General features: G+C 37.3%; 1 protein-coding gene across 1 annotated transcript in view; it reads left to right on the top strand.

The window, feature by feature from the left end:
- The first annotated feature begins 229 nt into the window (after positions 1-229).
- The window catches only part of LOC131052397 (nuclear pore complex protein NUP88), an 86,577-nt gene continuing 60,174 nt past the window's right edge, over positions 230-26,632 (top strand). The window contains exons 1-2 of the mRNA XM_057987055.2: positions 230-568; positions 2,493-2,644. Of these exons, the coding sequence (XP_057843038.2) occupies positions 323-568; positions 2,493-2,644 (398 nt within the window). The 5' untranslated portion in view covers positions 230-322. The remainder of the gene's footprint in view (positions 569-2,492; positions 2,645-26,632) is intronic.

Below are 26,632 nucleotides of genomic sequence, written 5' to 3'. Positions count from 1 at the left end.
TTTTAGTCCCTATCTCTTTATTCTATAATGTTTTCTCCATCCTAATGTTTTATCTTAGATGATGCCATTATTCCCTTGCACCCAACAATAATTAACAAAAGGAAAAATAAATAATAATATTGTACATATTAAAAGAAACCATATTATTTTTAATATTAATAAATTTTATTTAAGATTTAATCATCCTTATAAAATTTATGTCCAATTTAATGCTAGTCACAAGCGCTTTCCCATTTGAATCTCACTTTTATTACTTCTGCACTTTGTTTTTCGAATCAACACAAATTGCTGCCCGCTGCAGAAAAAGCAGAAAACAGAAGCCATGGTGGAGGAGAATGAGGAATGGATAGAGCTGCAATCACATCCTATATTTAACAGCAGTCTCCACTCCAATGCCATTTCCAACGTGAACGGTTCGTTTAAACTGGGGACCCCCAGACTGCCATTAAATCTCATGGCATGGGATGCTTCAACTCGTCTTCTGCTCTGGAACTGTACCCAACAATCATTACACTCTCTGTCCATACGCTGCTCACATGGCACCATACAGGCTGCCTCACAAGTAAAGGTATGCACAACATTTTGAGTTTTTTTCATATACATACTTAATCTGCCCCTTAACTTCTTCTGGTGAAACTGGAAAGATCCATTGTATTTTTTAATTCGGTAAAAACTGTCTGTGCTTTGAGGAGGAACAGTGAACAATGCTTAAGCTGTAAAACTTTCTGCGAAATTAGGTCGATGCCCTGCACATTTTCATTACACTTGGTTCTCTCGGGTGCAATTTCACCTGTGTTTTCCCTATGCATTTTGGTGTAATGGTGTCGGGAGGTGCTTTTACTGGTACAATCCAAGCACAAATTCCTTTTCGTGCAGTAAGCTTTGTTTGATAATTAATCTTTTTGGTGGAATTTATAATTTGTTCTGTTTATTTTAGTCTCTGCATCTACAGTCATGGAGTAAACCTCTGTATTTTCTGTGCTGTATCCATAGAGCACAGCTAGTAGGGTAATCCTTTATCATTTCTGTACCATTATGATAGTTTGATAATAGTGAGCATATTCTTATTTTTGCCAATAAAAATATATTGGAGAATAGGGAATGTTCTTAAGCAAGGATACTTTCCACTAACTAGTAAAATCTTGTATCGGTCACTCTACACATTTTGATTTTGAGCTGGTAAGGTTAAGGGTTCAAACACTCTGCAAACTTATTAGGACTTCTGAATTCAAAATTGGTTCCAGAGAAATTCTTCAGAAAAGGATAAGCACTGGTTTCTGGAGCACAGACAATTCTATTTATGCGGGGATGCCTTGGAACAGTTGTTACAATGGTGGCCCTAAGCTGTTCTCATATTCAAATTAATAATTAGTAATTACGGTGTGGCCTTAAGTTGACCTCACAATATATACCTTTGAAGAATCGCTGCAATGATGGCCCTAAGCTGGTCCCATATTCATACTAATAATTAGTAATTACAGTGTGGCTTCATGTTAACCTCACAATATATACCTTTGAAGAATTGTTACAACGGTGGCCCTAAGCTGGTCCCATATTCATACTGATAATTAGTAATTACAATGTGGCCTCAATTTAACCTTAAAATATGCAAAAATGAGTTCATCTTAATCAACTTATCAATAACTAACTAACTTTGTAGAATACTTGTCAATATGATAAAATTCCATTAAAAAGTAGACTCGGTACAAAGGATCTACAAACTGGTCCTTTGTGGACTGAGGCTTGAAAAATTTATCCGAGCTTAGAATACTTATTTAAAGTTGCCTTCCTAAAGAGCAAAAGAAAGAAACACCAACATTAGTCAAGCTTAGTTAGAGTTGGACTTGAAAAATCATCTAACAAAACCTGTAAAAGATAGAAAACTGATTTAACTCATTGAGCAATTATAGGTGGCAACGAGGTAATGAACTGGGAAACCATTTTCCTTTTTGAAGTATCTCATGGAGTTCTCTAAAAAATGATCAGAACTAATCAAATGTACCAAAATTTCTTTTTGATCTTACTAGAATTGGTTAACCCAGTAAATTGCAGAGTTTCAAATATGTGAATGAAATATCAATACAACTTACCTTTAGTTACCTGTTGTGGAAATTTTATCATAAGAACTATTATTGATTGCTTAATATTTTTGGTTCATGTATCTTCTGCAGCTTTGTTTCTTAAATGTTGCCACTTTGATGATTTCAAAGTTCAATCATATTGAAATATAACAACCAGGAAAATGAAGCTTTATGAGTTCCATGATCCATATATTCTTGTTGCCAGTAAAAGCATCAGTAAATTTCTGGCATGCCTAGGTTGTTAATGTAATTGCAGATGGTTTTTGAATTTTTCTGAAATATGAAATCTATTGAATTATTGTTTTTGTTCAAGCCACTTCCTGTAAAAAACATATATATTTAGTGGCATGCTTTTCTTATTTATATTAGTTTATATGGTTGGGGAACTGCTGAAAATGGTTGGCTATGCAGACGTTGCAACCCAACATGAAGGTGAATTTTCAAGTCCGATATATGGCTATTAACAGAACTGGCCAAGCAGTTGTCCTTGCTGGTGATGGAAGCTTAATGGTTTTATTCATGAATGACCGAATTCCATCTTCTGCTGGTGATGGTCTGTACAGGTATATGACCTTCATTCTTTTCATTTCAGTGTGTTGTGTTATTTTTCTGATGTTTTTTCTGTTTATCTTCTGTCTATTATTCTTACAATTCTTCGGAGGAGAAAGAATGTGTTGAATTTCAACAAAACACTTATTAACATTTTAAAAAATGGCTGGTTTATGTTTTCTCCTAATTAGAATGAATAACTATTTGTACACTTACAGTTTTGTCTTTAGCCAAAAGTAAAATAAAAATATAATCCATAGCACATGCGACAAACATAAAAGTGAATGTCTGTATAAGGATATAAGGTAGTTCATGTGGTATTGGTGGATCTAAGGTAGTTCATAGGTAGTTCATATTGAATTTGCAAGACCCTTTTCTATTATGAGTATAGCCTTACGTTTATCCTTATTTTTTGTTCTTTTTTTGATGTTATCTATCATAGATAGATCCTAGTCAATATGTAGTTTTTCTGAGTCTATATAATACCTTTTAAATCTTGAACCAAAGACGAAGAAGGTTGCATTAATTGAGTCATTGATACAGCCATAAAGCTTATGAGAGGGCAAGGACTATGTGAATCCAAATTTGCTTTATTACTAATATAATAGAATTCACCAAAATTCCCATGACCTCTTCTCTGACTTTTTCCCCTGTTGTTTAAATTGGAGAGAATAGTAACCAATTCCTTCCTTAACTTTTTGGTCTCCACCATCACGATCCTTGCACTCCATGACCTTTGAGTTTCCAGGGGCTCTCTACATCTTGTCATTCTTAAGAAAATTTTATTTTGCCTTTCCTCTTTGAGTGACACTTATTGGCTTTAAGAAGTGTTTGATTCTTATCATGTTCTGAGCTTTCAGTCGATGCCATGCAATAGATGCACATGCATATGCTGACTCGGCTATTATAAACAAAGATGTGTGATACTGAATATTTTTAGCATATGAAGCATAATCTGTGGGATTAAATATAAAAACTACTTTATGTTAACGAAATAAAGAGTACACATCAGAGTTTGACACTTACAAAATCTACAGTTGACCACTTATATTCTTGTCCATGGCCATTTCTGTAAAGGACTCTTGACTAAGATGATTTCTTTGAAGACAGGAGTCAATATAGCCACTCTTAGCCTATTCTGGATGTGTGCTTGTAGACTTAGGTTAGCACCTAGAAGACCAAACATACATTGGCATGTCAACCTTGTAGTTGTACAGAGGATTTTTAGAACCTCAATTTTTGCGTATGATTTTAGACTGTGGAGAAATGTACCATTATTCATGTGCAACCATAATACAACCACTCGCATGTATCAATGATAATAACACAAATACCATCACAATGTATAGAAATCAAGAGACAAACACAGAGATACTATAAACATTCGGACTACCATTAACACATCGACATACGTACATGAAGGCCATCCTTGCCACAAGAGATAAACATAGAGAACATAGAGATGCTGTTGATGTGTTTTTTAGACACCTCTAACAGAATAAAATACCAAAGCATTTTACCCTCTCTTGATAAAAATCACCTCAAATGCTAAATATATCTTCAACTAAGACGACTCCAAGGTTCCCAATGTCGATTCTTGATGTGTGGGTAACTCAATGGTCGATGTAACTTGCTGTTTACACAAAGGGACTTACACAATTGTTCCAAAGACTTAAACTTATCATGAAATGAAGTAGGTTTTGCGATGGTTTTCAAATGACTTATGATTTTGCAAGATGATCTGTTTCTAACAAATATTTTAAAATAAAATGCAAAAGGAAAGGGTTTAGAGAGTTCTATTCTAATCCTATCTTAAACCTAGAATGCAAGAGATAGTGAATGACTCAATGAAATCCAACTAGGCTCAGTTTTGTCATACCATGAACAACTCAACTCAAGCTTAGTGCAATCTTCTAAGGTAATTAATTGATATTCAAAATCAAATTCACAACACTAACACCATCCATTCGATCAATACCAATGTGCAAATAGGAATCGAAGTTAAGCTTAGATCAAATTCCAGTTGACCACACAAGGCAAATTCACAATCAGAAAATAGCTAGTGGTATGGATAAATGAATTACATAAAGATTCACTCAACAATTTCTTTCATTCAACTAAAAAAAAACACTTAAAGAAAACTATAAACTAAATTTGGAGGTAAGAGAATCACACAATGCTTCAAGATTTCATAAAATCATCAAGTTCAATGATTAGATTCAATTTGGCAGCATATATGCGACAAATTTCAAAAATCTCTCTCTTACAAATGAGAGGAGAAGGGTTTTATATAGAGTCTCCAAATGAAATGAAAGGCCAAGATTCATTTAGAATCAAGGGCCAAGATCATGCCAACATTGCCCTAATTAGGGTTTACATAAAAAAAGTGGAATCACAAAACTTGAGAAAGGAGGTCCAATGAAATGTCACCTAGTCATCAAGTAGGCAGCCTTCTAGAAGATTTCTTCCTCCATTCCTCTCTCTAGCTGCATATTCAATGAATCTGGACATAACTGAATTGTGCTCCTCCATCGTGACACTTGGGCAATCCATCAAGTTGCAATTCGATCACATCCAAGGCATCTAAGCAAGCATTGAAAATGTTTTCCCAATCCGGTATAAGCTTTTGCAAGTTGTTGATGTGGATCAAAACGGAAACCAAATCGTTTGGCTGATTCTTCCTAATGGACTCCAACTCTTTGAAGTAAACAAACTTCATCTTTTCCTTCAATCCTTCCACATTCAAACTGTTGGAAGTGTGGACATCTTGTCCCAATAATTCTTCAATTGATGCTAGGATCTTCGATTGTATCTCTTGAATCGATCCTTCCATCTCCATGCGTTCATCTTTTGCATGATCAAACACTGACTTCCTCATAGCCCAAGAACAATACCATCCATGGAAATCATATACATTTCCCTCTTGGATAGCTCCCTCTCGGATCAATGTAGATGTAGGAATTTGTTTCAACACTTTGAGGTGAGGAATAGCCTTGTCTTGCACTGGTTGGAACTCTTCCCATACTCCTTCCAAGTATTGTATCCTGCTAATGACCAGTATTGTCTTATCATAGCTTGGACGAATTGGACTAGGAAGTCATCTGCTTGCTTTGAAATATCTTCTATCCAACTTCCAACCTCTTGGTATGTATTCCTCATCGCCTCATGATCATTAGGTGATCCATGAGCAATAGCAATAGGCGGAACAAATGTAGGATCCTCATGCCTTAGGGGATTCAACCTTTCAATATACTCCCTAAGTCTCCTGTTTTCCATCTCTAGCAATTCTTTCTTCTCTTCAACTCTATTCAATTGTGCCTCAATTGCCTTGGCGGAATCATTCAGCTCTTGAAACTCTTGTTGCTTTGTAGTAGGTCCCGTTGTGACCATTTCACACATCGCCCCATCTAAATGGGGACCCCCGTTTTTTTTTGAGTCCTAGCCTCTCTCTCCTTTTCGCAGGTGAAATGAGTAAGTTTATAGGATTGTCATGTCAGTTAATCAGGAGTCTAGTTAAAGAGTTTAATGAAGTTGCTAGTGGCGACAATCCAAGAGCTCAAGGTTGTAGGTAAGCTCCTTTTGTCTTAGTTTTCTTTGGTCGAGGTTGTTTCCAAGAGTTTTCATCTCACAAGATTGAAGGGAAATGCATAAGAGCAATTTTAAGATGACAAATCATCTTAGTCTCCAGGCCTCAAAACCACACTTCACGTTGAGTGATAGATGAGCAAATTTTCCCTTGAGTCTTTTGCTCGAGAATTGGTGTAAGTATGAGTTTGAGCATTTGAATGAATTATTCCAAGGATTGAAATCTTGATAAGCTCATTTGTAATCCGCCTCATCTCTAAGTCTTCTCTAGGTTTTAACTTCATGACTTTCACTTTTGAAGCTAACTTCATGTTTGAAGGATATGGAGCGAACTTCATGAATGAGGAGATTGGAGCGAATTTCACTTTCAACCTTTCATAAACGAGGTTGGCAATAAAGGAATGAAGTGAAGGATTTGAGAACACAAACTTCATGAGTTCACCTTTTGGAGCGAAATTCCAACTTCATGAGTTCACCTTTTGGAGCGAATTTTTAACTTCATGAGTTTACCTTTTGGAGCGAAATTCCAACTTCATGAGTTGCACTTTTGGAGTGAACTTCATGAGCTGAGGTATTGGAGCGGATTTCACCTTCAAGGCTTCATGAGCGAAATGGAAAGATAAAGAGATGAAGGAACCACTTACTTCATGTTTAAGCATTCATAAGCGAACTTCATGAGTTAGACTTTTGGAGTGAATTTCTTCATGTTGAAAGTGGAAGAATGAGGGAAAGTCAAAAGACGCCTACTCCATGATCAAACTCCCAAGCGAGCTTCATGACTTCATGTCTTGGAGCGAACTTGAACTTCATGAGTTGCCTTCTTGGAGCGAACTTGAACTTCATGAATTGCCTTCTTAGAGTGAACTTGAACTTCATGACTTGCCTTCTTGGAGCAAACTTCATGACTTGCCTCCTTGGAGCGAATTTCATCAATGAGCTTACACAAGCAAGCCTACATGAGCGAAGTCGAATGAGAAATGAAGGATGACTGCCTTGAATGGATTCAATGCCAAGCAAACTTCATGATTTCATGTTTTGGAGCGAATTTTACAACTTCATGAGTTGCCATCTTGGAGCGAAATTCCTACTTCATGAGTTGAGCAAATGGAACGAAATTCATACTTCATGAGTTGAGCAATAAAGGCGAAATTCATACTTCATGACTTCATGTTTTGAAGCGAACTTCATGAGTTGGACTTTTGGAGTGAAATTCCTACTTCATGAGTTGGACTTTTGGAGCGAAATTCATGAATAAGGAGGTTGGAACGAATTACATCTTCAAGCCTTCATGAGTGAAGTTGGGAATAAAGGAATGAAGCAAATTTGAGAACATAAACTTCATGAGTTGCAAGTTGCAAGCGAACTTCATGACTTTGCATATTGGAGCGAATAACATACTTCATGAGTTGGGTTCTTCAAGCGAACTTCATGATCTCACAATTTGGAGCAAATTTCACACTTGGAGCAACTTCATGAGTTGGAGTATTGGAGCGAACTTCACATTTGTAACAACTTCATGAGTTAAGGAATTGGAGCAAACTTCAGGTTTGAGAGATTTGGAGCGGATTTCAAGTTTGGGAAAGACCAGCAAGCCTAGCAAGCGAAGCGATTGAAATAAGACTTCAAGTGCACACCACCTAGAGTGAATTTCTAACACACTTCGTGAATTGAGCAATTGGAGCGAAATTCCTACTTCAGGAGTTGAGGAGTTGGAGCGAATTCCACATAAAACGAACTTCATGAATTAACAATTTGGAGCGAAGTTCATATGAGATATTAAAATTAACCAATGCATGATTTATGCCCCAAAACAAATTCGAAATTTTTCAAGAGGTAAGTCGGCCAAGGTAATTTGTTGTTTAATTTAATTTAAGACAAAGTCGGCTTTATAGGAAAAGACATAACTTTCCATCTTGATCGCCTATAATAGGGAGTTTGAATCATTCATTTTACCATCAATTCAAACAAATCATTCTCTCGCTTGAGCGAATTTCACCAACAGGCAGTGATCTATCCTAAGGAATAGCGAATTTCACCATCAGCAATCAGCGAAGTTCATTAGGAAAGGTGAACACAGTCATTGTCAACAGTGAATCTACTCCAAAGGAGCAGCATTATCATCCTTACAAGGGCGAGTTTTAGCAGATTGAAAGGCGAATTTCGTTTTCCAACAGCAGAAGATCAAGATGACAGCGAACCCTTGAACATTATTAGTCGCTTTATTAATTAGTTTTAAAGATTAAAGTTCAGAAATCAGAAATAAGTACTTTATTTAGACCGATGTAAGGACTGGAGCAGGTTTGATTTAGGATTAATAGTCATTTTGTTGAAGTAAATCAAACCTTCCTAATGCATATAATGAATAGATCAGTCTTATTTAGCAAGCTCATTTTATAGTTAGGTAAATAAGCTTCATTGTGCTACAACTTGTTCTAACTTGCACATCTCTCATAGGTGAAAGATGGTGGCTCCTAAACCAAACAAGACTCTCTCCTGCCAAGCGCTCATCAAGGAAGACATGAAGGGGAGTGCATTCGAAAGCAGAATCATGTCGAATTGGAGCAAAGTAGGAGACACTAATCTTGGGAAGTTCGACACCAAGAAGTTCCACCACCCATCATACATCAACAAACCTACAGCCACAATCGAGAAGATGATTGAAACTGGAATCGTAAATGCAGCCGGCTTTTCTCTCGCAGTGCAATGCTACGAGCTCATTGTAGAGTGTGCTCAATACTACGATTCTGACTCAAGGAGAATTGTGGCGAAGGATGGGACAGTGCTCGCATACCTCTCAGAGACATCAATCAGCAAGACATTCCATCTACCTGAGCCCAAAGATATGATCTACATAAGCTTGGAAGGAGCTAAATCAGCTTATGATGATGATCCAGATGCTTGTGCGAAGATCATTGACAAGTTTTGGTTGAAGAAGAGTAGAGGAGGAAGAAGCAGATGGCCCGATAGACTGCACAGGATAGACTTCAATGATGAATACAAAGACTTCATCACCTTACTCCATCGACTGGTTGGCGCACCTGAGGCTTCATACTTTGAGGAGTGGATGTTCTGCTTCATTGAGACTACTACCCATGACAAGTAGGCGATCAATTGGGCAAGACTCGTTAGCAACAACATTGATAAACAGTTAAGGAGGCTAATGCGCACCAAAACGTTCTATATGAGCTCCTACGTCATATACTCCATTGCGAGAAATTTTGAGTATCCGGAACTCATGTACACAGGCGTAGTCAGAAGGAGACCTGGAGAGATCAAAGTGTATGATTGTTATCCACAACTTAGGCATCCACCAAAACAACACTTCGGGAGGGTGAATGATGCATTCACTATGCATATCACGAGGCAATTTCGAGGTGGATCACAACAAAGAATCTCTCCAGAAGCGCATGCATTGGTAGAACATGGTGCGTGGTTCGTTCAGTTCCCGAAGTTCACCTACATCAGAGTTCAAGGATCTCTTGTTCCTCCCTACATGTTGCCGTGCTACCCAACGAATAGAGTGGTGCTACTCGAGGTGGTGAGATAGTTATTGGCATACATCAAGGCATATAGACAGAAGCATGGAGCCGGTGTTTCTTTTCCTATCACACTTGGAGATTCCATTGAATCATGCCCATCCATTCATGCAGCAGAAGATGCTGAGCAAGAATTAGCACTACATTCACTCAAGCTATTCACAACCAGAGATTGCTTTGATCCATATGGCAATGTGAAGGAAGTTTTGGGAAGAAGGAATAGCCATCAATGGCATCTTGAGGACTGTTGGATGAATGTTCAAAATGATATAGAGGTGAAAAAGAAGATGTATTCCAGGCTATCCCTTGATTTTATTAGGGAAGGCAAGTTGTTTCATGTAGCCGATCATGTTCAAGATAGTGGCAAATACCTTCAAGCAGCATACGCCAAGGAAGACAAAGAGATCAAATTCAAATGGGCGGATATGGAGATTGATGATTTGAAGGAGTTAATGAAGCCAGTCTTGGAGTACACTCGCATATGGATAGATGTACAACCTGGAAGTTGAAAGAACAAAATATAGCACTGGCATTCCACTTAGAAGAAGAAAGAGAAGATGAGGAAGTTGAAGATAGTGCAAGTGGGAGCGCATCTCGTCCATCTCATTCAAGAGGATCAAAGAGAAAGGAAGATCATGGTGAAAAGGAACCCGCAAGGAAGAAGCATAAATCAAGTGCGAGTCATCCTTCCTCCAGACAAGAAGAACTAAGGATGGAAAAGGAGTTGAGTCAAGCAACCAATGAATTAGCAGAGTCTATAGTTCACAATGATAAAGGCTAAGAAAAGGCATCTCAAGAACAAGAAGATCTCACTCATCTCATTTAAGAGGATAGAAGAAGGCGGAGAAGATAACGATGAAACTACTTCACCACCTAGAGATGAGCAAATGCACGAAGGAGCACAAATTCAAGAAGGAAGGTCTTCCATTCCGGAGTGGTTAAAAGAAAGACTAGCTCAAGAGGTGATAGTGGTTGAAGAAGAACAAACATATGATATAGGGAGTCTTCTAAGCCAAACTCGAGAAGTCATTGAGAAGAGGAAAGCTACGAAGATGTCAAAGGTGATTAGAGATGACTCAGGATCAAGAAAGTTGCAAATAGCCACTCCAAGAGTTGAGAAATATGAAGGAGAGATTACAACGGATGAGTATGATATGGAGACCACTGATTTGGGACCACTCACATCCGAGCAAGCTATAGGGGATGCAACTGATTCATTGAAGGCAATCAATGACATGTTGAGAGCTGAAACAAAGAAGAATAGAAGATTGGAAAAGGAGATAAGTGCGTGGAGGAACTATGTCCAGCAATTTCAACAACCATTGACACACCAAAGTCCGGCAGCCACACCACCTCCCTTGCTTCCCGTAGAGTCAGTTGATCATATGGAGAAAATGAGGAATTCAACACAGTTGATAGATACATGGATAGAGGATTCATATGCTAGAGTAAGCAAGTTCATGAAGGGCATCACGCAAACACTCGATACAGTCATAAAGGTCCTTGGGAGAACTCATGTCCTCATAGAAGCCTTCGAAGCATTTACTCATGCTAGAGATGTTATCATTCCGGTGCTTCAAGTAATAAGGAAAACACCAAGGGAGGTCCTGAAAGTAAGAAGAGAAGGAACTACACCTAGCCTTCTACGATGGAGTAGCTTACTTCGCATGAAGAAGATCATCTTTGAGGAAATTGGAAATGGGTGCAGTCAAGTTCAAGATGATATGCACCGAATCCATGATAAGATAGTAGAAGTAGCACAGATTGTTTTGGAAAGAGAGATTGATCCCAGAACAATTATAGAAGCTAAGGAGTTGGAGGAAAGACTAAGAGCTATCTTCCATGGGATTGATGGAATGATTACTAAGGAACAATTGAATAATATGCTCGAGTTTGTAGTATTAGCAAGCAAAACTCAAGAATTCGAACTTGAATGGGAGGATGCCATCATCAAAGCTTTCGATGAGGTCATGCATGTGGAGGAACAACTGAAATCTCTACCTGAGATCCCGATGATTGAGATAGAGGACATGGTGACTAGATTCATCGAATATGCTAGAAAGGAACGTGAGAAAGGGAACCAGATTCTAGAAGATAGTTTGTTATGATCCCACTTGGTGTTCCATTTTCCTATTGGAGGATGCTTCCTCAATTTCCGTACTGACACATGCTATTTTCTCATTGGTTTTTTCATGATGATGATTATCTAGATAGGGTTTTCATTTTTATCAAACCCTAATTAGGGTTTAGGTGGCAAGAAATTTTTGCCCTTGATCTTCATTCGATCTCGGCCCTTCATTGTATTTGGGAGTCTTATATAAACTCCACTCATTTCATTTGTAATGGTTAATGATAGCAATAGAATAGTAAGAGAATAGAAGAGAGTAGAATAATAGAGCTAGAATAGTGGCAAGAGGAAGACTTGAAGAATTGTTGTTGTTTGGCTATTGGATCAATAAAACATTGAAATCTTCGTGTTTTTGCTCAATCCTTGAAGCCTATTGCATGGTTCTTTTATCTTCTCAAGTCAATCTTTGATGTTAGTTTAAGCATTAGATTAAATGATGGAGTGTTGTACTTGATATATTGTGAAGCTCGTTATCCATACTACTAGCTTTCTTGCTGATTGTAAGTTAGCCTTGTGTGGTCAACTGGAACCCTTGAAATTGCTTAAGTTCGATTATTGCTCAATCATTGATATGCATTCAACTAATGGTATCTATGCTTGGCGATGATTTGAAAACCTCTAAACATCCTTAGAAGATTGCACTAGTTCTAGTAGAGTTGTTTGTGTATGGCGATGCTATAACTTGTGTATGGGGATGCTATAACTAGTTGAGTTTCACTTGTGTCATTCTCCATCCATTCATTTTTAGGGTAGCTTAGAACTTCTCTAAACCCTCATCTTTTCCCATTTTTTGATAATCATTCAATAATGTTAGGAGGAAACTTCATTGCATATCATCTGCAAATCACTTCATGAAATCTTTCGAACCATAAATGTCCCCTGATGAAACAGCAATTACAATGACCAACTGAACTTATCCGAATGTAGTGACCCTACATTCATGAACCTTGGAGTCTCCTCAAGTGATCCTTAAGCTAATCTTCAGCATTTGAGAGATTTTGTTCGAGAGGATAAGATACTCTAGGGTATTTTATTCTGTGTTCGCATGTGCATAAAAAACACATCAACAGGTACAAGGCCAATTGTAGTAACTTGATAATCCATAGGAGTGATTACATCTCTAGGCTTATCAACAGTTGGGACAGCCACTTGCACAATGTGTGCTATTGAATCATCTCTAGTGATCTTGGAGAACTTATTCTCCTCCTTCTTTTCTTTAGCCTTACCAATCCAAGCTAAGAAGTCATCAATATCTTCAATGGGCTGCGCCTCTATAACTTTCTTTTCCTCCATACTGTTCATCAACCAATCAGGAATTGTAGAGAATTCCATCCCATCTTCGAGTTGTTGATTATCATCAAGTCCTCTCAAGGCTGAAATTACCTCATCCTCTGCTCTCTTCTTACTCAATTCCACCACATCATCCCCCAAATGTACCTCAAGCTGAATGGTAGGAGATCCTGATTGCTGTATTTCATCTTTATGTGGTGCTTATTGTGCTAATGCATGTTCATCTTGATCATTCTCTGGTAGTATCTTCGTGTCGAAACCTTGCTCGGATTTGTTATCTTCTCCTGGCACATCATTCTCCTTAACGGATGAGGAGCTCATGTTAGATTGAGGAGTTATGCTTATTGTGTCTGGACTCTTGACTAATCATCTCCTTACCTTTCGCTTGCGTTCCTGCAGGCATAACTTTTTTTCTTTTAGGAGCCTGGCTCTCCTCATCATTATTTGTCCTTAGATTGCTTATAGTTCTTTCATCATCTTTGATGGAAGACTCCTCACTCTTCATTTTCTCATATGTCAAGATATTTTTTGTCTTCTTAGCTTGTTTATTTGCTTGTCCACCCATTCCCTAGAGTAATCATTTACTTCTCTCATTAAAATGCTCAAATCTACCAACTTAGGCCGTGACCAATTAGGTGATGGAACGGGCTTGTCCTCCTTCACATATTGAGGATGAACATGATTCCCATCATCCTTCACTTGATCGGGAATCGAGAAGAAGTTACACTTCCTCATGAAGTCCACTGACATTTGAGACCACATCTTTCTCCTAACTCTGAGCTCATCTATCAGATTAGCCCAATAGTCCTCGATGTCAATCTTGTGTATAAACTTTTCTCCTTTGGCCATTGAAATTCTCTGAAATGGATCAAAGCGATTCCTTGCTTTGTATAGCCCAAGATGGAAAAACTCCAACTCTTCATTAACTGGCTCTGCTGCTTGCCTATGTTTCCCTTTCTAGATGCAATCAAACTCCGAGAGTTGCCTCACTACCTCAAGTAACACCATCTTGTCGGTCGGATACCTAGGAAGCTTGTATGGTTTGGCAGTGAATCCTTGAATCCTTAGGTATGTGAAGGTAGGAAATTGAATATATTGTGATCCATACTTCTCAAGTAATGACATTGCCTCCTTGGACAATCGCCTATGTAATCCACCTTGTAGCAATTGTGTGATGTACATGGTGAATGCATCATTCACCCTTCTATATTGTTCTTTCTCATGTAGGTGGAGTTGTGGATAGCATTCATACACCTTGTATTGTCCAAGCCGGTTTCCAACTTCGCCTCTGCATATCAATCCTTTGTATACAATCTGTCTCGCCAGGATGTAGACTAGGTTAGAAGTCATGTAGAAAGACTTCGTTAACTCCAAACTCTTCAAATAGATGTCTAGGTTGTTGCTTATAATCATTGCCCAATTGATCATCACTGCTCCATCCGATATCTCCTCAATGAAGTAGAACATCCACATTTCGAATAAAGCTCCTTGTGGTGCTCCCATAATCCTATTGAGTAGAAATATCATGTCACTGTACTCCTCTTTGTAGTCTGAGCATAGGAGTCGCTTAGGTAACTTGGAGTGGTGATACCTTGCCTCAAGGACCCAATCATTATTGGTGAGCGTCATACAAGCCTCATATCGTTTCTTGAACATAGCCCGAGCATCTTCCTTAGTTCTTACTTGCATGTCTTGGTATCTAGGAATTCCAAATGCCTCTCTTATTGACTCCTCAGCTAGGTATGCAAGCACCAATCCCTTAGGTGTTTTTGATTGTTTTGGTTTGTGGATCATAGTGCCCTGCACAGTCAACCATAAGCTCATTGCATTATATCGATGGTGGGAAACCAGCAGTGTGGTAGATTCCATTCTTCATGATGTTGACCGTCAAGGGAGAGGGTAGCTGGTTCTTCATTCCATACATCCTCCATTTCATCCTCTTCTTGTCTAGGTACTCCATGTTAGTATCTCCAACTTTGTTCCACTTGGAAGATATCTGCTATTGGTTGAAAATTTTGTACACCTGGGAAGATGTGCAAAATTGTGGTTTCAGCCACAGTGTGTGAGTGTAATGTCCCCTAATCGGATTTGATCTAATTTAACCATAATCAATCTATTTTCAAAATACTAATGACTTAAACTATCTTGATTAAGAATCAAGTCTATCTTAAACGAGTCAAATCTGTGATATTCGATCTTTCTTTAGTCTATCAAGTACTTGCTAACTTACCATATTAAATAATCAATCTTATTCTGATTCATATAAATCCTTTACGCATTTATTAATTATTATTTGTATGAATTATTACGTGATATTACAAAGTAATTTCTAAAAGTATTATGTAACCATAACTATTATATTAATATCTATTATTATCAATATCTATATTTACAAATCATTATATTACTCTTATTCTGATTTGAGTGTATATATATATATATGAATTAAATAGTATTACCAATTATTTATGGGTTTACTAGTATCCTTTTATATTATTACTATACAATTAGCACGCAAAACAATCCTAATTAGTCATGTGTTTACGGGCTGATATTGGTAGACAGATCTGACGCATGTCAGATCTGGTCTGCCACTGTCTTGATATCCTTATTAAATATATTGCACTCTGTTAATATTTTCATTAATATTAACCTCTGCATGGAAACATTATTTCATACAGTAAAAGTATATCCCCACGCATACCATCAAGGTCAAGGATGCTACCACTGTAGCTTGATACTATTCTGATGTGTTCTGATCGGCGGTTCCCCATCATATGTATCCCCTTTGTAAATCTGTCTTTGAATGATTTATTCTCTTTATAATTTATATGCACATTGGCTGGTGTATGTACGTTAGATCTTCCTCTTCCATACCATACTTGTTATATCACTCCTTAACTGATCTAACGCATTCTATATCTGTTCCAATATATATATATATATATATACATAATTCTCTTCCCTCTGGAATAGAAAACCATATATAAACCAATTCAATGACTTTTGGCAATGGAATGATTAATAATATATATTTACAGATTACAATCACACCGCTTCATTCACAAGTTATAATCTCACCACTTCATTATACTAACCGATGTTCATAACCTTATGTTGATTTCCTCTTCCAATATGTAATTGGTTAGCTGTCTATATGGTTTACGATTAGCCTTCTTTCTAATCACAATCGTATAATTGTTGATCATAATGTTATTATTTATGCACCCCTTTACTTAATATAACTCACTCTTTGTCAGTGATTAGACATAATCAATATCGTGCCATTTCGTAAGATACCAAGCGGTGGATGCTTAAAAGGTATTGGATTCATTTTGGCACTAAACGTGAATCGTCTTAACACAGCGGTATTCTAAATATGATTAGTCAATAATTATTCTTTCTTATATATATTTTTTGAATTAATTTATAATCTCATTTAATCATTTATATACATAAATATGTAATCTATGTTTACAATTTATAATATATTAATTATGTTTATAATATAATATTTATATATTTCTTTTATTTGAATATTTCAAAGATATTATTAGTAATGAATATTAATATATATTAATTAAATAATAATTTTAATAAATAAACTAATTTCAAATAATCATTCGTTGTTAATTATTATATTAACTAATAATGATAGCTGATTCATTTAGGATATAACGATCAAGGAGGGGATATGACTGTGAGTATAAAACTCTCCTAATTTAGGGAAGGCTCCCCCTTTACTACTACTAGCACTAATCTAATTTGGGTGGAATGACATCTTATTCTCTTTCTTTAGAATAGATGATATTCTTTCTCTTATTTCAGAAAAGAAGTTACAACAACGGTAAATACAAAAATGAAACTTTTTGTAGGATTTTTAGAACATAAAGGGAAGCAAAGTTTCCATGAAAGCACAAAGACTTCCGTCACTTCCCCGGGACGGGAAAATAGAAATGAAAGCACAAAGTCTTTAGCACTTCTACTGTCCTATCAACACACAATAGCTCAAAGTTTGTCTATATGATGCACTTCACCTTACATGCACAGGTCTTAAAAATAAAAGCAACGCAAAGTCTACAAGTTATCTCCTTACTTGAGCTTTCTACACTATCTTCAAACGTGATAAGCAACTCAAAGTCTACAAGACCAAGTCTGAAAACCAAACCTACAAGTCTAAATACAATTAGCAGCTCAAAGTCTGCAGGATTGAATTTAAATCCCTCTTGAACAATAGAACAAAAATCACAATCAATTCTAGAAAATGTCGTCACATAACAACTTGAATTGGCACAAAGTCTCAACACAACTTGCCTCTTTTATTGAAAGCAATTTGATTTACATCTAAGCTCAAAGTCTTAGAGTGCACATACAAACTGGTAGAATTTTGTGTTAAATTTGGTACTTTCAGATTGAATAAAACTCAGAAAATTAGAATAAGGTTAATTAGCTTATTGTTTTCCAGACTTAAGCATAATAAAGGAAATGAAATGCAAAAGACAAAACACAGTTACCCTGGGAAAACCTCCTAGGAGGAAAAACCCAGCCAAAGGATCCTCAGATCTGATTATGATTTTAATTCAACTGGACATTACATATGATCTGCAGCCTCTTATGAAGTTCGCTGCCTTTAATTATGGATCTGCAGATGTCTTGATGAAGTTCACTGGCTGCTGTTGAGGAGCTGAAGTTCGCTGCCTTTAATTATGGATCTGCAGATGTCTGATGAAGTTCGCAGGCTGCTATTGAGGATCTGAAGTTGCCTAATGGAGTTCGCTGTCTACTGCTGCTATCTAGAGTAGTTCGCTGGTTGCCAGATCCCTGAATATGGAATTCGCTTTTCACCGAAAAAAAATACTTTTCATCTGCTTGAAATTGTGATATGATAATGAGAAGCAAATGCCACATTTATAGGAGACTTATTCCTTTTAACATGTCGGCCTTCTTTTAAACTTAATTAATTATATTAATTCCTTATTAGATAGGGTCGGCCCTATCAAGGAGGCATGAAGGGTTTAAGTGAAGCGTGGAACCTTTTTGGGTGCACCGAAAGGTATTGGGCCAGGCCCTATATTAAGGAGGCGGATTCCAATGTTGCCCAAGGCAATTGGAATCCGCCAGCCCTAATTACAACCAACATTTTGTTGCATTGCCAAAAGATGATCATTACAAAGGGCACCCTCGTCTATATATAGGAGAGGGGTTGAGAGAAAAATGTGGGAGAAGTTTAACGAACTGAGACTTTTTCCACAACTAACTAACTACGACTTATTCAAATTACAGTCCTATTGACTTTTGACTTGTAATTTGTTTACATGCAATTACAATTTACAAGAACGAAAGAAATGTGATTACTTGCAATTACAATTTTTGACATTACATATAATCTGTCAAAACTAAACTACAAATGCATCTAAGTGTCCGAGACATGACTCTATTTACATCATCCTCTATCTAGGAGGTGTTGATGTGTTTTTTACGCACATGCAAACCAAAATAAAATACCCCAACACATCTTATCCTCTCTTGAACAAGCTTCTCAAATGCTGAAGTTTGGCTTAAGGATCACTTGAGACAACTCCAAGGTTCTTGTATGTCAGGTCTTGACTTATGGATAAGCACAGTTGGTTGATGTGATTGCTGGTATCACAAAGGGACTTACGTTGAATTGTCGAGTGCTTGAATCGTTGGAACTTGATCATCTGATGTTACAATCTTGTGATGCTCTTTTGATCCTAAACTAACTTGAGTTGAAATAAGGACGAAAGATGAAGGGTTGAGAGAGTCTATTCTAAGACCTAGAATGCAAGAAGATAGGCGAATGATCGGATGGAATCCTACTGGGTGAGGTCTCACCATCAACTCAAACAATTTGACAGAAGCTCAGTGAAATCTTCTAAGGACATTTCAAAGATGTTCAAATCATTACCATCAAACATTGCTCACCATTCAAGTTAATGTATAAACAATGGACACATAACAATTTGAAGTTAAACTCATATCATTCCAGTTGACCACACAAGGCACACTTACAATCAGCAAGAGGCTAGTGGTATGGACTAAACGGATTCCATGCAAACACATTCAACGATTTCTTCCACTCAATCTAATCAACATTAAAAATAAATTGAGAAGTAAAGACCATGCAAGTTGTTGAAGTAACGAATCAAATTCACCATAACTTCAATGAAATCAATTGCTCTTTACAACAAGGTTTGGCACAATCTTTGCCTTCTCCTAATCTAACTTCTATTCTTATTGCTATTTTATTCTTCTCTATTTTTTTTGTTACTAACTATTAACTATTCACTATTAACCTTTACAAATGAAGAGCTTGGGCCTTTTATAATGCTCTCAATACAATTCAATGGCTCAGATTAACTCGAAATCAATGGCCAAGATTTTACAATAAAAAACCCTAATTAGGGTTTGTTACAACAAACTCAATTTGGCCAATGAAATAATTACAACACTTTGGCACATGTCATCTCAGGAATATTTGACCAATGAATAACTGGGGTAGGTGCCTCGAAGTTTGTGCCATCATGGGTGAATCAATTACATTGCGTTTGGACATGCTGATATGGAACTTCTTTGATTGGCGAGTGGTGACTAGGATGATGACTAGGATTCCACCTTTAACTTGCACTTGTAGACTTGATAGATCATCATGAAGGAATATTTCTTGATACTCAATATTATCTAGCTTCAGCGATGATGATGATGATCTATTAACTTTGATTAACTCTTCTGGAACTATTCTCTTGAGGGCTTCAATCATGAAGGTGCAAGGTATAGATCTTGGTTTTGAAGTATTGATGTGCCTTCGAACGAACTCTTAATGTCATCACTGCTTCTCTTCTTTGGAATTCCTTCTCTGTGACTCCCTGGTGCTGTGAGAGTTGAGATTCCTCTTAGGCATTCTATGCTTGTAGATGAAGTTTTCTTCCTTGCATGGTGATGTAGATCTTACAATCTTTCTCCTTTCGCTTTGTAATCACCATCCTCTCTCATCTGCAAAACAAAACAAACATGATATCAAATACATAATATCTTCTAACTTGATATATCTCTTGATTTTATGTGTTTTGCAGGTTTGATAAGAGGATTTAGAGAGAATTCGCCTTCATGAAGGAGCACTTGAAGTTGAGGCCGCTCTGAGGAAGGGGCACTTGAAGTTCGCTCTCACCTTGATGCACATGAATTTTCGCCATCACCTTAATGTATATGAAGTTCACTCCCTTCTCTCAGTTCATGAAGTAGCCTTTTAACTTACCTTTTATCATCTTAAATTCAAAATTGTTCTCTCCTAAGCATGTTAAGGCATCAATTCAGCTTAAGGAAATGATCTATTGGCTGCTTTGTATCTTGTTTTGGGCAAATGAAACAAATTTGCTCCCCTAGGCCCAAATGTGAAGTTCAATCATCTCCCTCCAAACATGAAGTTTGCTCATCTCCTTCCAAACATGAAGTTCGCTCTTAGGTGCTAAAACATGAAGGTCGCTTTTAGGTGCTAAAACATGAAGTTCGCTCATCTCCTTTGATTCCCGAAGTTCGCTCATGTACCTTGATTTGTGAAGTTTGCTCATGTACCTTGATTCTTAAAGTTCGCTCATGTACCTTGATTTGTGAAGTTCGCTCATGTACCTTGATCTTTGAAGTTCGCTCATGTGCTTGAGTTCATGAAGTTCGCTCATATGCTTAGTTCATGAAGTAAAAATTTAGCTCCACTACCTTTATATATGAATTTCGCTCTCCTACTCCAAGACATGAAGTTCGCTCATCTCCTTCACAACCTGAAGTTCGCTCATCTCCTTCAAAACCTGAAGTTCGCTCACCTATGCTAAAACTTGAAGTTTGCTCATGTATCTCAGTTCATGAAGGTGAAGTTTGCTCCTACTGCCTTGAAGGTGAAGTTCGCTCTCCCTGCCTTGAAGGTGAAGTGAAAACCCTTCCTTCATTACTTCATCATTTCATCAATTCAATCCTTAGGTTTCTCAAGCTTTCATTCACAATACCATGTCAAACTTTCCCTATGAAGGCCTAAAATGCAAAATTCGCTCCTATCAAGGAGCACATGAAGTAAACTTTGCTTCAAAGAAGAGGTGATCTCAAATCAAAACCATGCTTACTTTCTTCATTCAAATGCTCTAATTTACATTCAAACAAGGCTCTTAGGGAAATTCGCTCCAAGGGTGATGGTAAATGAAGTACGCTCTTGAGGGTAGTGAATGCTCTAACTCACCTTTTCTCTCTTTCGCTCTCTCTCTCTCAACTTTGATGCATCATGCAATATTCATCATGTAGTCTTAGGATGAGTTTTCGCTCTGTGGGAGAAGTGCAAGAAGTTCGTTACATAAGGGGTGCACATGAAGTGAAGTTCGCTCCTCAAGAGGAGCACTTGACGTGACCTTCTAATTAGCAATCCTTCTTCACTCATGATTGACTCTCATGATATCTAAACTTTACAAACTCACTCACTTCACACTTCACATAAGGCTATTCATCTGACTCCTGGCTTCTTGACCACCTATACCCCTCCAATGCAAAGGCTAATAGTTAAGGACTCTAACACTATCCTAGAAAGCAGGAAAAAAGTGGGGGTCCCCATTTGCAATGGGGCGATGTGTGAATATCTCACAACATGAGGTCTTCATGCTGCTACAAGACACTCTGTGATTGAAGTACTCGGGTTTGGGAATGGCATCTTGAAACGGAACAAGAACTTGCACCCTTGATAGTCTTTGTGTCCTTGGCCAGCGAACTTCAACCTTATCACATGCTTGGGGTAGTACCATTCCTTCAGGAGGGAAATTCTTCTCTTCTTTGTGTTCTTTCTCCATGCTTGATTCATTTTATCACTAGATAACTTCTATTTACAGATGACTTCATGAGGATTATTGACCCTTGGGCTGCCCCATGAATTCCGGTTGTATCTCTTCTTCTTTTGTTCACTGATGTAGAACCCATAACACCTTATTCAAGATGAAATTGTTATAAAACAATGTCCATGCCTTGATTTGTTGGTTTGATAGATCGTGTGCAAACAAGACTGACAAGGGAAGGGATAAATTGATGCGAAAATGGGCTCACAAGTGAATTTCGGGTTTTGAGGACTGCATTACATGTGTGGAAAAACAAGAGCATTGGCTTGCAATTGTGGAGAACGAACATGCAACTTCATGTGTAATGGGAAAATGCAAGTTCGCACTTGTAATTGGATCCTAGAGACTCATTTTCAAGTGTTTTTGAGTGCATTTTGGACCAATTTCGGGTTTTGGGAGGTGGAATGCAAGTGAAGACCAGCAAGCTTAAAAAGGTGAAATGACCAACGCAAATGTAATACGGATGCAAAAGCATATGGATTTCAAAGAATCGATGTTGTTTAATTAATCAAGGAGACAAAGCTCCTTTAAATAGAGTTACAAAGACAATGTTTCTAAAAGAAACAATCGTTAACTAGAGGCGAAATTAGAAACAACTTAAATGACCATTAATAACACAAAGAGAAAGATATTATTCTAATACCCTCCCTTAATGGTCATTGTTCTAACTACCAAGAGAGATAACAGAGAAGGTTGCCCCCTTCTTTTCAGAACACGCTGCAACAGAAGACAAGAGCCTGACACTAACTCTGTCTCTTGAGATGAGTCTGCCATCGACCCTCCCAGAAACTACAGAACTTCCGGAGATACCCAAATCAACACCAACCGTCCAACCTAATGTTGGAGAACTGTTCCTCCTTGTAACTAGAGACACACCAAGAACAACTGTCACGATTTTGAGGAAAAAATCGGCAAACCCTCCAAACTATTGCAGATGAGCAAGATGCCCGAAAATAGACTGCAAACAAGAGACTAGTGTAGATGTTCGCACAACAACTCCAGGTGCGACTAAAAATAGACTGCAGCAAAGTACAATTTTTGAGGAAAAAATCATAAACCCTCCCATGATTTTTTTTTTCAGGGACAAAAAATATTTAAAAACCCACATAATTTTTGAGGACAAAAATTATTAAAACTCACAGGTTTTTTAAAGGGAAAAAAAAATATTAAAACCCATCAGAATTTTTTTTTAAGTAAAAAATATTAAAAAACCAAAACAAACATCGATGCCCAGAAGCCATCTTCACGCTTTTTCGAGGCACAAAAAACGAGGTATTGAGAAGATGTTGAATGCACGAAACCCGAGGTACGAAGTTCAATGCATTGAGACAAGTACATGCACAAATTCCAAGACAAATTTGTTGGAACAGAATTCAAGGCATGAAAAATGAGGCACCCAAAAAAATCTGAGACCAACTCAAACAAGCTCTTGAAAAACCCACCAAGAATCTGAAATCAAAATGCTGATCCGAGGGCTCAAAAATCGAGGCACGTAAAACGATGCAGCCACAAAATTCTGAAAGCAACCCAGTTGAGCTCTCAAAAAACACACCAAGGATCTGCAATTAGAAAAAAAAGTCAACTTGATCTGAAGGGTAAAAACCTTAGTCGAAAATGCAGATTTCCGTCCAAAACTGGCAAAAAAAATTGCAGGCAGGAAAAAATCGCGTCGCATGGAGCAAAGAAGTCGTGTAGAAAAAAATGAGGGCAGAAAAAGACGTGATTTAATGAAAAAATCGCAGAAAAACTGCCCAGAAATCCTACGCGAGTTGTAAAAGAGCTCAAAAAATCGCGAAATATGCAGAGAAGAGTCGCATCGGATAGAAAAATACTGCCGGAAGGACACGATCTTGCACAAAATCGGCTCACAAAAAAACGCGATTCCCAAAAAAAAATTATTCTCGAAAATCTGTGATTAAAAACATTTTTCAAAACTTTGAAAAATTTCTCGAAATAAATCTTTAGAAAAACGATTTTTTACCAATGTGCTCTGATACCATAATACATATGTAAAAGCATATGGATTTCAAAGAATTGATGTTCAATTAATCAAGGAGACAAAGCTCCTTTAAATAGAGTTACAAAGACTATGTTTCTAAAAGAAACAATTGTTAACTAGAGGTGAAATTAGAAACAACTTAAATGACCATTAATAACACAAAGAGAAAGATATTATTCTAATAAAATGTAGGGAAAAACCTTGACACTTCCACTTGTAATCGGGTCTTGAAAAGCCGATTGCAAGTGTACAAGCTTGCATATTTGGGATGTGCAAAATGGAAGAATGCAAGTTGGGAAATAATGCTGAAACTTTCACTTGCAATCGGGCCTTGAAACCCCATTGCAAGTAAGCATGCTTGTATGATAGTCATTAGCTTGCAATCAGATCTTGGAGAGCCGATTGCAAGTGTACACACTTGCAATTTGAAGATAAAGGTTTACAAGCTTGCAAAGACAATAAAAAGACTTGCAATAGAAAATTAAGCACCTTCATACTTGCAATCGGGTCTTGGAACCCCCATTGCAAGTTGCAAGAAACTTACTTGCAATTCGGGTCTTGGAATCCCCATTGCAAGTTACAAAAGACTTACTTGCAATTCGGGTCTTGAAACCCCCATTGCAAGTTAGAAAAAACTTACTTGCAATTCGGGTCTTGAAACCCCCATTGCAAGTTGCAAAAAACTTACTTGCAATTCGGGTCTTGAAACCCCCATTGCAAGTTACAAGAAATTTACTTGTAATGACAGCAAAAAGTTTCTACTTGTAGTGATTGATCCGAAACCCGAAATTGCACAGAAAGCTAGGAAAATGAAGGCCAAAACTAACCAAAACTTGGACAACAATGGCAAACACACCCCCTGACGATTTGATATTAACAAATACAAGTTTCGTACCTCGTAAAATGTGCCTTGGAGACAAAAATAACACATTTAAACAAAGATTTGGTAAGGGTTGTCAAATTTTTGAAAATTCAAAAAATTAGGACAACATTCGCGACTCTGGATAGTATCCTTAAAGCACATTCTTCAATTGAGTCTTCCTTGCAGCTATCCCCGCCTTTGACATGGTACTTGTATGAAGCTGGAAGTCAATAACCTTCAAAATAACTTCAATAATTAAATTTCCAGAATTGTTCTAAGTTCTGATTTAAAATATTTTTCAGACTTGGAAGCTCATTAAAATCAGAAATTCAATATTATGTAACACAATTTCTGAAAAATGTGATGATCTTAATTGAAATTTGGAAAATTCCTCCTCAATAAACCTGATTTTCAGACTTAGGTTAAGTCTGATTTTGTTGTCTAAGTCTGAATACACCCTTCAAAGGCTCAGAAAGTGATTGATTTTCAGTCCGATGTGCCGTTTCAGGTCTGATTTCTGAACATAAATGTCTAAGAACACCTCTGCAAATTGTGTTTTAGTGGCTGGAAATGATCACATTAATGGCACAACCCTTATGGTTGAAGTGATCTGCCCTCAATTAGCTAGAAATCATCATGTTTTTGCTTGAATCAATGGCCGGAAGCAACATTTTGCTTGGGAAAGGTGGCTGGTAAAAATGTCTCAGGTCTGATAATGGTGTCTTCAACCAGCGATGACACCCTCTATGCTGTAACTAACACTTCCAATGGTGGCGTACTCAATGCCTTGGGCACAAAATCGCACCGTCCCAACAATGGTGAACTTCATTCTTCTTTCTTTCAGCTCTCCAGGCACTAAATCAGTCACTTAATGATATTATAATAGTTGCTGGCCTGGGGTTCTTATTCATCTTTTCACCTTTAACTTTCACCACACAATGCATGTGGGACAAAAAAAACATTGTCAGCCAGGTGGAAAATTCACATTTCATAGGGACATTTAAATTTACTTTGATTTTCATCTTTGTTTATCAACCAAATGCAATGGTGGAGAATCGATCCCTATTGGGACTGATTTGTCCTCAAATTCCTTAAGTAATGTTTATTTCCAGCCCTTGGTGGAAAATCGATCTTCACCTGGACATCAAAATTCATCATTAATTCGCTTTCCTTTACACATTTCCTCCAAGTGGAAATTTACTTTTCATCAGGACTGATTATCCTTTGAAAAATCCTCACAATGTTGATGTTTGTATCTAGGTTGGATCCCTTCTAGGGCCGATCTAGTACTCTTGGCAATTAAGTGGCCTGTCGGCCTTAGGCTTATTATTGATTCAATTTGACTTTGTGTAAGTCTGGCCCTAATTGGGCGTCATATGCAACTTGTCATTAAGCAAGACCTATATGTAACTCGTAATTAAGAAAGACCTATATGTAACTTGTAATTAAGCAAGATCTATATGTAACTTGTAATTGTATTGGACAAGACCTATATGAATGTAACTTGTAATCTATAAGTCTGATCCTATTCTTGGCGCCAAAACAATAAAGCCGACCTAGGTAAATTGGGAGGCTATGTCACATATATATACAAAACATCATTCATGCTTATGACACATTCATTCCACACAGCGATCTCCTTCAGCAACAATTAGAGAATACATTCTTTCAGCAGTGATCAGCGAATAGCATCTACAGTTAGCAAATATCTTCTTAG

The sequence above is a fragment of the Cryptomeria japonica genome, chromosome 8, assembly GCF_030272615.1.
Source record: "Cryptomeria japonica chromosome 8, Sugi_1.0, whole genome shotgun sequence".
NCBI classification, from domain to species: domain Eukaryota; kingdom Viridiplantae; phylum Streptophyta; class Pinopsida; order Cupressales; family Cupressaceae; genus Cryptomeria; species Cryptomeria japonica.
Note: the sequence above shows the minus strand (reverse complement) of the source record. Positions and strands in the feature narration are given on the sequence as shown.